This window comes from Mastomys coucha, unplaced genomic scaffold (genome assembly GCF_008632895.1).
Source record: "Mastomys coucha isolate ucsf_1 unplaced genomic scaffold, UCSF_Mcou_1 pScaffold1, whole genome shotgun sequence".
NCBI lineage: Eukaryota > Metazoa > Chordata > Mammalia > Rodentia > Muridae > Mastomys > Mastomys coucha.
This window is the reverse complement of record NW_022196891.1, coordinates 78,940,663-78,952,904: the sequence shown is the minus strand read 5'-3', so window position 1 is coordinate 78,952,904 and position 12,242 is coordinate 78,940,663. Positions and strand designations below refer to the sequence as shown.

At 40.4% G+C, this 12,242-nt stretch overlaps 1 protein-coding gene across 20 annotated transcripts in view; it reads left to right on the top strand.

Annotated features, from left to right (window-relative positions):
• Enah (ENAH actin regulator) overlaps positions 1-12,242 on the top strand; it is a 119,582-nt gene that overhangs the window by 53,514 nt on the left and 53,826 nt on the right. For all 20 annotated transcript variants that reach the window (XM_031337073.1, XM_031337066.1, XM_031337058.1 and 17 more), the window contains one exon: positions 8,139-8,304. In XM_031337073.1, coding sequence (XP_031192933.1) covers positions 8,139-8,304 — 166 coding nt within the window. The remainder of the gene's footprint in view (positions 1-8,138; positions 8,305-12,242) is intronic.

Sequence of the window (12,242 nt, the reverse complement as noted above, 5' to 3'; positions counted from 1 at the left end):
GGGATTAAAGGCGTGCGCCACCACCGCCCGGCTTTATAAAGAATCTTGTCCCAACAACTTAAGTGTAGCATTTGGTGGCTTGCTTTATTTATTTATTTATGTTTGTTTCTTTGTATTTCCTCTGAGACAGGTCTCAGTGTAGCTCTGCCTGTCCTGGAACTCACTATGGAAACCAGGCTGGCCTCAAACTCAGGATTAAGTGTGCACCACAGCTGGCTCATTTATGGTATTTATAAAACAAGATAAATGGCTATACTGGCATTTGCTGTGCATTGGTCTTTTACATTTCCTGCAATAATTTTGGGCTCAGGTTGTAGTGTAATATGCACTACATACATAGGAAAATCTAATGATGTCTGCCAGCTCTAGCCATCTAAAATTCAATCACAAGTTTAAAGTGTACTTTTTGCATTTAAATCTTTATAATGAAGCATTTTATTCAGCAGTGATAGAATAAATTCCTAATTAATACAACTGTTCAGTACTCCATAGGTCTTTAGTTGGGGTAGTAGACATAATCACAGTCACACACTTTGATTTTTTGTTGTTTTCACGTATTCAGAGGGTCTTCTGTAGTTTTAGGTTGGAATTTTATCTTACTTGTCTAGTCACTACTTTTCTATGATGAATTTGTGAAAATACCTTTGAAAAAGATAGGTAGCCATATCCTTCCCACCGCCTAGTAGATTTTAAAGCTCACATTTGTTTTCTTTAGATTTTCATCACTGTGACAGAATACCTGACACAAACAGAATGGTTTATGATTCAGAGTTTTAATCTAAGTTTATATCTTAGAGGTGCAATTCTAAGGTCACCTAGCTCCATTGATTCTGGGCCAGAGCATGGTGAGGCAGGGTGTCATGTTGAAATCATGTTGTGAAGAAAAATTACCTTATGACCAATGAGAAGCTGAGACAGGTAGGGCACAAAATATACCCCTTTTTAAAGGCACCCTCCAGTGACTGCTCTGTAGTTTCCATACACACTTCTCACTAATGCCATCAATTTACAAATTCACCACCAGATTAAACCAGTAAAAAAAGAATCCTCATGGTCTTAATCCTTTTGGTAAGGCTCAGATTGAATGAGTGGAGAAACCCAGGAAAGCTAAGTGCGTATTTTCATTCATGTTTCCTGAGCCACAGAGATGTGAAGCGGGCGTGCCATCGGCTCCCACTCTCTCAGACAGTTGTGGGCTTTTTCCTCTGTAATGGATGCAGCAAACCATGAGTAGAAGAAGTCTTTTCCAGTTGCTTTGGTCATGTATTTTGCCTCAGCAATAAAAATAGATGCTTTTTTTTTTTTTTTTGAAGACTTGAAAGGTTTCGGGGAAAATCTACTGTGTTTCTGTTGGTCTTCAGTATCTGAGGGACTTGTTCTCCACCCGGTCAGGTCTTCCTCACGATGTGCCCCGATGCAGTCGACACATGGCCATCTTGTCCTGTTCATTGTCAGTCTGACTCGCTACCTTACTGCTGTTGCCTCCTTCCGATAGGTTTTCATTTGCTCTCCATGAACTCTTAAAAATTCCATCCCAGTTTCTCCTTAATTGTGGTTCTAAGAATAGAATATTGTGTATATTCTTTAGTGTTCTATCCTCTCTCTAGGCATGTTGTTGACAGTAGCAGGTCCTTTTTATTGACTCACATTTCCTGAATTTTATGGATCCTGTACTTGAGTGCCAGTGAGAATGATTTCAGGTAGGTATTGTGTGTGGTCCAGGCTGCTGGTAATCCAGGCAATTGGGAGGCAAAGGCGGGAGGAACATCCTAGGACTACATTATGAGATCCTGTCTCAGGCAATAAGATATTTTTATAGCTGCTGTTGTTAGCAGAGTTTCATGTACCCCAGGCTGGCCTCCGGCTCTGTACGTACCTGAACTCCTGATCCTACTGCCTGCATCTTCCAAGTAATAGTATCAGAGGTGGATACTACCATATCTGGTACCATGCTTGGAGTCAAAAAGTGAGTTTATACAAAGTCAACACTTCACCAACCAAGCTATATCCTTTACCTAAAATCATTATTTTAGAGCCTAACTTCCAGTATTCCCAAGCACATGGTTATGTTCAGTAAGTGCCGTCTTTCTACATACCGAGGAAAGAATGACAGGTACGGGATTTTTCATCCTGAAAGGCCATCAGATTTACAAAGAGTTTTCAAAAGCATGCTGTTTACTTTAGATGAACTGACGCTTTTTCTTGACTGTGAATGGATTGTTAACACCTGGTCGCATTTGCATTTTGTGTATGAACTTGGATCCTGTGGGATAAAGAGCTTAATAGTGACATTGGTATTTTACCTCTTAGAGATTACTAACACTGCCTTTGTGGAAGCGAGGCATGATGTGTCGTGCCTTTCCTCATAGTTGAAGTGTCTGCATCCCAGATGGTTTTCTTGCTTTGCAAAGAGAAAAAGAAAAAAAGGAAATGTTTATTTGCTGCCATTATTTGTGTCTGCTTTTTGTCAGTAGCATTCACAGTGTTTTTGGAATTTTCTTCAATCAGTGAACCACGATAGGAGAACCTGTTATTAGTAAGCAGAATTTCTCCCATCTTTAGCAGGTTTCTTTTAATGGAATAGCAAAGGGGAAATGTTATTTAAAAGAGAAGCCTTCTTATGAATCTACTGATATTTGAATTTAGTTAAAGGAAAATTTTGGTATCCTTAAAATCCTTCATGTTTCCTTTTAATTTTATTTTTGTTATTGTTGCTTGGCTTGAACAGAAAATTACTTCTTGAACTCTAGAGACAGGAAGTCCAAGATCAAGGTAGTAATAGGACTGGTGTCCTCTGAGGCTCTCCCCATGCACTTGTGCTAACTGTCTTTATTATCACTTCTAGTATATGTGGTGCTTCTTCTCGTCCTTCGAGTGGTTAGTCTCCCTTAGTGTGTAAAAAGTACTGGTAGGCAGAGGCTGCCATACTCAGTTCTTCAGAAATGAACAGCCAGGCAGAGTGGTGCATACCTTTAATCCCAGAGACAGGTAGATTTCTGTGAGTTCAAGGGCAGTATGGTCTATGTAGTGAGTTCCACGACAGCCAGAGGCCCTATCTTGGAGGGAGGGAAGATTAACGACCCCACTTTTATGTTGCCCCTTGAATCTGTTAGAAGAGGCGCTCAGGTACAGGGTTGGGATCTTGATGGTCTTTTTTTCTTCCGTATTGGAAGTCATCAAATGGCTCACTGCTGCCTCCCAGTTAAGTCATGGCTTTGGCCCTGAAATTCCCTTGATCAGATAGCTAGCTAGTGATTTCTGTTTCAGAGAGCTAGGCGTTGGGGGGAGTTAAAAACCCAAGTTATTCCTATTTTGAAAAGCCAGAGAGAGGTCCAAGATCTGACACCATCACATAAACATAGGTACAGGCAAACCACTAATGCACATAAAATATACATACATACATAACATATATACATACACACATACATACATACATAAGCCAGAGTCTAGGCTCTCAGCTGTTATACCATTTACTACATCTGCTGACAGTTAATTTTAAAGTTACAGTTACTGAGAGTGACTTTTTAGTCATTGCAAAGCCCCAAAGGTCACTTACATTCCCACACATAGCACACACCAGCCATGGGTTTGTAAACCTGTGGACTTGAGGGGAAAAGTGACTTGAAGAAACCGGAGCAAAGTCCAGTGAGAAGAATTTTGTCTAGTCCTTCCTTGGTGTGCACCATGAGGAAGGCAGTTGGCCATGGAGGGGGCTGAGTACCTCTTCCGTATTTTCAGAAGGCTGTTGAATAGTCAGTGTCTTTTGGGGGAGGGGCTGTAAGAAATTAAGAAAAATTTCATCTCGTATATCTAATTGGCTTCTATACAGTGCATGAGCGGGTTCCTGAACAGTAGACAAAAATGGGTTTTGTAAGGTAGGAACACATAACTTAAGGAGACATAACAGGAGACATGGGCTCGTGACCGTTACCGTCGGTTAGTTTTTTTGTAAGGGATTAAAGCCAAGGAGCCTTATGGATCCCTTCTGTGTGTGTGTGTGTGTGGAGGGAGGGAGCAGGCACAGAAACTTAACTGTTATGTGAGGATCAGTCTACTTACAGCTTCAATTTGATTGTGTGGCATTTAGCTTTAATGACTCCATTTTGGTGTGAACTGGTCTTTGGAACCGAGTAAAGGAGCTCAGATCCAAACAGTTTTTCTTAGCAGGAACCTTGTAACAGGGTAGTTATGTTCATACTTTGTACCCTTTGCATTATCTTGCAGCATCCTACAATTCCTCTCCTGTTTTCTAGTCTTGCTTCTGTCCTTCATTTCCTGGTCACCTTCTGTTCATGGGTAGCCAAAGTCATGCTTTTAAAAACCAAGTCATGTTCTACTTTAAGCCCACCAGTATTTTTCCCGTGTCCTTCCCGTGGCTCAAATGCTCCTTCCTCAGAGATTCTCACTAAGAGAATACAAAGGGAAGCAATTGCTGATGGCTTTGGAAGCCATCACCCTAGGAAGCCTTAACGAAAGGAAAAGTATTCGATTCTGGTTTTTGATGATTTAGATTTTGTTAGATGCATTTATTTAAGGATAAATTACTGTGCGGGAGCACTGGTGTATTTATACTTCCCTTGACAAATGATCAGTCACTGGTATCTTTGACAGGGAACTGCTGTGTGTTAAAGACTGCTTTCCTGCATCACTACCCCATAGTATATTCAAGAAGTTCTTTTTTTCCCCTTAAATATAAGGAACATTTCATTTACATGTACCTATTTTTGGTGAGCATTCTTTACCATAATATATAACTACTTGTGGGAAATTTAACTATATTCAGAAGTGAATTTACTGACCAAGCTATAAAATTATACATAAGATAGTATCGTGTTTTCTTACACTGTGTGTGTGTGTGTGTGTATGTGTGTCTCGGGGGTGGTAAGCATTTTAATTTAAATACCAAAATTAACATTCCGAACATGAAGTGTAATGAAGTCTGTACACTAGTTACATTACATCATAAAGATGTGGTTTTGTTTATGACTGTTAAGTATCCAGTCTTCACAAAACCTCAGTTTAGTCGTTTACTTATTTTATCTTTTCTCATAGTTGTTTCACTGATTCAGAAATAGGGAGACTTTGACAAGCTTTTATTTTGAGGTTTGCCATGGTTGCATATAAAGATGCATTGCTCTGTTCTTGGCTCTATCCCAGCAATACTTTCTGTGTGGCTGAGAACAGCCACAATTAGCTACAATTTTCTCTATAGCCAGGCTGGCTTTGAATGTTGGATCTCCGTGTACTCAACCTCCAGAGTGTTGTACGCCCTACCTCACAGACACTGCTGTCTTACTTAAAGCAGGTCCTAAAGCACTGAATTGTGTGACAATTTCACTGGAATAGACTAAAACAGGGTGAAAATACAAACATGGACCAGTGTAATGTCTGGAAAATTAGTGTTTTGCTTATGTATATGGTGTTTTGCCTGTGGGTATATATGTATACCATACATATGTGTATGTGGATATATATGTGTACAGACGTGTGCCTGGTACTTGCAGAGGCCAGAAGAGGGCATCAGATTTCCTGAGACTGGAGTTACAGACAGTAGTGAGCCACCCTGTGGTACTGGGAATTGAATACCGGCTCTTCTGGAAGAGCAGCCAGTGCTCTTTCTTGATGAGCAATCTCTCCAGCTCTTTTATACCTATTTTTCTGTTTAAGAAATCCTCAGCCGAGCCAGGAGTGTCTTGAATCCTGACACTCAGTAGGCAGAGGCAGGCAGATTTTTGGGAGTTTGAAGCCAGCATGGTCCACAAAACAGCCAGGGTTTAGAAAAACAAAACAAAATCCTCATTTTAACAACTTGTAATGGATACTACCCAGTTGCTAATAGTCCAAATATTGGCATCCTCTTCTATATTGATTCATCCGATATGTTTTTAGGTAGGTCCATGAAATAAAAAACTTGATTGCCATCTTTTAATGGCAGTGGCAACATAGTTTAATGGCTTATTTGTGTGACACGTGTGGTTAGAGTTGCTGGGTGAGTGCTAGCTGGTCGGAGCCTGTGTGAACCTCCCCAGTCTGTATCTCCCACGAGATTGCTGGGATTACAGGCATTGCATCTAATTCAAGTCATCAGGCTTTCAAGGCCTCCTGAAATGCATTTTTTTTTTTAAAAGATGTGGTCTTAGCCCTAGCTGGCCTTGAGCTCACAGAGATCCATCTAGCTTTGCCTCTTGAGTGCCAGGATTAAGGCACGTGACACTGTGCCTGGCCAGTACTGATATTTAAACACTGAACAATAAAGTTGTGCATTAATTTGAAGGCTTTTTTTTTCATTTCATATTAAATTAGTTTCTGCAGCTATAAACTGTAGGAAGCACTATCCTTTTGCTTATTTCAGTCATCTTTGTTATAGTTATATTAAAGTTGTCATTTAGTACTTGTTTCTATTGTGAGTAACAAGTTTTCAACTGCTGTACTGACAAACACCTTTAAGTAATGCTCTCTAAAGAAATAGTTCAAGCTTTAGTCATTGACTTGTTTCTAGTCTCAGAAAACTCCTAGGCAACAAAAGTAATTTGAGACAGCACCGGAGGACTTACTTACTACACCACTGTTGTTTACAGCTCAGGTTCAGTAGAATTCCTGTAATGGAATATTAGAACAGTCCTAACTAATTTCTCCGACGCAAAGTTTATTGTTCAGTGCAGTGATTTCTTTAGGTTTCCCATGATCTTGCCATCAAGGCAACATGACCCCCTCCTGCAGAGCTGTGTTCATTGTGGGAGTGTGGGGGTACATGGATGAGAGAGGCGTGAGTGAGGTGGGAGTGTGGGGGTAACTATTTCTGAGGATATTTGGGAAAAGCACATCGAGTATTGTCCAAAATCTCTTGAGGCAGAAACTGGTAGACTGAACAAGTACTTTCTGTACAGATGACACGGGAGTGCGTGAACTCTTCTGGAGCATCTGTATGGTCACATCACATCTAGGCTTAGCCTTCCAGACCCAAGGTTCTCATCTTTCTTCATGGTTGGTAACCCCTAGAACTATGTCGATGCTATTTCCTAACTAACTTTGCTACTGTTACATCATAAATATCTGATAGATGAAGGCTGTCTGATGTGGGGCTGTGACCCACAGGTTGAGGACCCCTGGTCTAGAAGCTGTGTTTAACTGGGTTTGTAGTCAGCCGTGTGCTTTTTTTGATGTTCTGTTTTGATAAGTGTAATAATAAAAAGGAACTGTGTGGCCTAGGATAAGGTAACAATCAGGTTTTCGCCCCAAGAACATTAAAGAGTATTTGAAAGTTGAACGTATTATTCAGTAAGAAATTGACCTTGTCTGTCTCAGTATTATTTAGTAGCACGTAATTGGGATAGATGGCAACTACAAATTCTGGCCTTTTCCTTTTTTTAGTATTTATATGTGGAGAAGAGGGTTTTAAATCTAATAGAATCCTTAGAAATCATCTTTTAGTCTTAAACTTTTTATTTTGTGTGTGTGTGTGTGTGTGTGTGTGTGTGTGTGTGTGTGTGTGTGCGCGCGCGCATGTGTACTTATGAGTGCATATGCCCATGGAAGCCATGGAGCTAGAATTACAGGTAGTTGTGTGCTATGCAGTCTGGATGCTGGGTTGGTCTCAAAGTTGTGCTTTTCTGCAAGAGCAGTAAGCACTCTCAATCCCGAACTTTCCCTCCAACCCCTTATTCTTCCACTTTTAAAGGGAAAAGGGAGACAAATACTTAGGTAGAAGATAGTAGTAATCCGACCAAAGGGAGTGAAAGGAGCCGGTCACGTTGTTTGCCATTGACCATTAGCTTCAACTCCATCTGAATTTGAGACCTCAAAGTGATCTTAGTGATAAAAGTAATTTTGTCAAAAAATAATGTCAGGTCACCATTGTATACTTAAAAAAGTAGTGATTAACTTAGTATTAATAGATATATTCAAGACGGTAATAAGTTAGATACATTTAGAATGAAATACTTCTGGTGTTGCATTTTTATGGATCCCACACTCTACCCATATTCTACGTTGCTTTTGTCTTTCCCATTAGACTTCACCCACAGGAATTGATTGTTAACCGACTGCTAGGTTGGCTAGCCCTGGCTCGTAACTCTGTGGCATACCTAGCATATTTTAAATACCTCATTTGATTTTTTTTTTTTTTTTATTTACAGTGAACAGAGTATCTGTCAGGCAAGAGCTGCTGTGATGGTTTATGATGATGCCAATAAGAAGTGGGTGCCAGCTGGTGGCTCAACTGGGTTCAGCAGAGTACATATCTATCACCATACAGGCAACAACACATTCAGAGTGGTGGGCAGAAAGATTCAAGACCATCAGGTAAGGGGCTGCTAAAACTCTTCGTGTTTGTGTTTGTGTGCGCATACATGTCTGTATGGGTGCAGCCTTGCGCATGTGATGACCAAGCATGTTCAGGGCAGAGGGCAGTTCTTGGAAAGTATGTTTTCTCTTGGTGCTTTGTCGGCTCTGGAGATCTAAGGGAGGAGCATCAAGGCTCGCTGAGTGGGGGAGGGGGGGTTGTCCTCACTAGATTGTCAGATCAGGCCATCCAACCGGCCCCTTTTTAGAATCTAAATTCAGAATAGACAATAGGAAATAGTGTAAGGAACCCATTGTATGTTTATGGGACATATTTACCTATCTACTTATTAGTCAAAGGTATAGTCTGTGTGGCTAGAGAAGGGATTTGAAAGTATAAATGGTTTCAGAAAGTATTGTTAAAGTAATTAATAGAGAGCCTGGCGGTGGTGGCACACACCTTTAATCCCAGTACTTGGGAGGCAGAGGCAGGCGGATTTCTGAGTTCAAGGCCAGCCTGGTCTACAGAGTGAGCTCCAGGACAGCCAGGACTACACAGAGAAACCCTGCCTTGAAAAACCAAAAAAAAAAAAAAAAGTGATTAATAGAGAAGTGGTAGGCATTAGTGTTGCTGGATGTCTAAGCATTTGCTTCCAGTTCATGTCTAAAGGTGACCACTGAGCTCTTGGTAATTCTCTTTTCCAAATCTCCAAGATGGTAGCTGGGCTGTCTGATTCCTCCGTGCCTTGGCCCCCCGTCAGATCCAGATCAGGATCTGCAGGCAGAGGAAAAGGTAGATCAGGCCTTACTGCCGTATACTCACAGTGGGAACTTTTATAGATTGTAGACAAACGAAGTTCCCTTGGAAAAGTGTTTTTTGTTTTTTTTTTTTTTCAAAGATGTAATTTAACTAATATTTAAAACCATCCTGTTACAAAGTGCAGGGAAAATATAGCTGGATTTTATCTGGTGCCCTATGAGTTCTTGCTCAAAGAGAGTCTGAGCTGTACTTTTCCAGTAAGCTGTAATGTAAACAGATGCCGCAGTAACCCTGAATTTTAAGTTTGTTTGTCAGCTGGTAATAGCTAGGGATTTATAATCGTCATGCATGCTTGAAAGGAATGGGCATTGAAACTGGTACTTTTGCAAAAATGTGGGACTCCAAGAGGCTAAGTCTCATAAAAAGAGGACAAAGAGAAAATCCTCCTCGTTCTACTGAGGAGACTCTTTCCCTGGGAAATAGAAAGTGCAGTCTCCCTTACATAACTTATTGACTGATACCGATAGCAGGGCAGGGAGTTCTTAAGACACCTGATTAAAAATGCAGTGTTTCTCTGATGAGAAGTTTTCATAGTTCTGGGTTGTTCTACAGAAATTAGTTCATCTCTTATCTTTGTTGTGTGCCCCCTCCTCCCTAGCCTCTCCCTTTCTTCTGTGCTCCAGTTTTCTCACTGTTGTATACACAGCCTTTGGTCTCCTGTTTCTCTATCAAAAAACTCCACGTAATCACTGCCTGTCAGTAGCTGTGGCATCTGCTTTCTTTTTATCTGTTCTCCTGCTGAGCTGTCCCTTAGGTTAAAGGCATGTCATATGCTGCCCATGATACTGCTATGGAGAACAAAATGAAAACTAGATGACAAAACTTTATAAAAATTGGATGGTTGTGAGCCACTATGTGGGTCCTGGGAACTGGATCCCAGTTGTCTAGGAGAGCAGCCATTAGTTTTTACTGTCTCCAGTCCCCTGTTGAACTTTCTTAACAACATTTCAAGCTAAGAGCTGGGAAAGAGAAGGCTGGGAAAGAAATTAATAGAATTGAAATTATAGTAGGTAAATGATTAGTTCACTTTTAAAATGTAAAACTTTTAAAATCTGGGAATGATAACACAGTGTGTGTGTGTGTGTGTGTGAGAGAGAGAGAGAGAGAGAGAGAGAGAGAGAGACAGAGAGAGAGACAGAGAGAGAGAGAAAGAGAGAAACAGACAGAGACAGAGAGAGAAGGAGAGAGAGACAGAGAGATCCTATCTACAAAACAGGAATCAATTCTTTCAGTCATCTAACTTTTGAGAAAAATATCATTGATCTTTTAAAATAAAGAAATATAGTCTGGTATGGTGGTACATGCCTTTAATCTCAGCACTTGGGAGGCAGATGGATCTCTGTGAGTTCAAGACCAACCTTATCTACATAGCAAATTCCAAGACAGCCAGGGCTTCATGTCTCAAACCCAGTAAACAAAAGAAGAGTATATATTTTCACATAATGGTAACTATTTAGGGAATGACTGACCACAAAAGCATGCTATATGACCAAGTTGTGTTATAGGTTCGTGTAGCCTAACTCCACATAAGGTGGTATGTTCCATTAATATAGCCCTATTCATTTTTAGCCTGACCATAATGAAGTGAAAAGTGCATGAATTAGTATTAGCCTTGTTTAAAGTCAGCTGTAGCTTTTCCAATCTTCTAAACAAATTTGTTTCTTTTATGTCCCTACTGAAATGTATCACAATGGTTAAACATTTCACAGTGCATCTTTACTTACTAGCTTAATATCCACGCTCTTCAGAAGCTAGCAATCACATAAAAGCCAAAGATACTTGGTATGAACCACATCTTTTTAATATTGTTCTATTCCTAGCCAGTCAATAGATGCAAGAAAAAGGAAATAAAACATACAAGGATTAAAAAGTATGAAATGAAGAAGTCAGTTGTTGGTGACGTTATTATGTTTTTTTTTTAATTTTTTTTTAAAAAGATTTATTTATTATATGTAAGTACACTATAGCTGTCTTCAGGAACTCCAGAAGAGGGAGTCAGATCTCATTATGGATGGTTGTGAGCCACCATGTGGTTGCTGGGAATTCAACTCAGGACCTTTGGAAGAGCAGTCGGTGCTCTTAACCAGTGAGCCATCTCTCCAGCCCGTGATTATGTTTTTAGAGGGAAGAAAATCTACTCATAAATCATGAGGATCAGCAGGATGTTAGAATTAATAAACCTTGGATTAGTGATAGGTTAGAATTAAGTAAGGGTTTTTTTGTTGTTGTTGTTTTCCCCGAGACAGGGTTTCTCCATGTAGCCCTGGCTGTCCTGGAACTCACTCTGTAGACCAGGCTGGCCTCGAACTCAGAAATCCGCTTCCCTCTGTCTCCCAAGAAATCAGTAAGTTTAATAAGTGTTGTAGATATGTTGTCTAGAAATGGTTTTCCTGAGTTAAAAAATGAAGAGGTAGAGTTGATACTGTTTCTAAGTGTCTTAGTTACCTTGCTGATTCTGGGATGAAATGTGCTGACTAAAGAGACCTGAGGAGAAGGAGCGTCGCCATCTAGGGAGCAGAGACGGAGGGAGCAGGAAGTGAAGCCAGGCTGTAGATCTTTTAATGCTTGTCTCCAGTGACCCACTCTGCCTAGAAATGCTTAGCCTTCTAAAAGTTTACACCTTTCCCGAGCAGTGTGACCATCTGGGAATCAAGTATTCCCAAGGAGCCTGTGGAGGACTTCAAGACCACAACCAATAGCAATAACCACGTTATCAAATACCTCACAAATTTAATAGGTGCTCAAGATACCAATATAGAGAATCACCGAGTGTTGATGTCAGCCCAAGTACTATGTGAAACTCATGAAAAAAAGATATCTTTATGACATTAGTGATCAAATTGTTTTGTTTTTTGGGGTTTGTTTTGTTTTGTTTTGTTTTTAGCTTTAGTCCAGTTTTAAATTTGGGAATTGATCTTGTTTTAAGAGTGTAAGTGGCAGCTTTCCCCAAAGGACCAACAATAGCTAAAGTAGTCATGAGGGGCGGAGTAGAAGGGCGGAGGCTGACACCTAGTGTAAAACTTCAGGAGTGAGGGCACCACAGCTGGGCAAATGCTAAATGTATTGACCAGTGCAGGAACACTTAGTCTTAACAGAAGATAAACCTGCAACTTAGCCAACATGAGTGAGTCATTTGGGC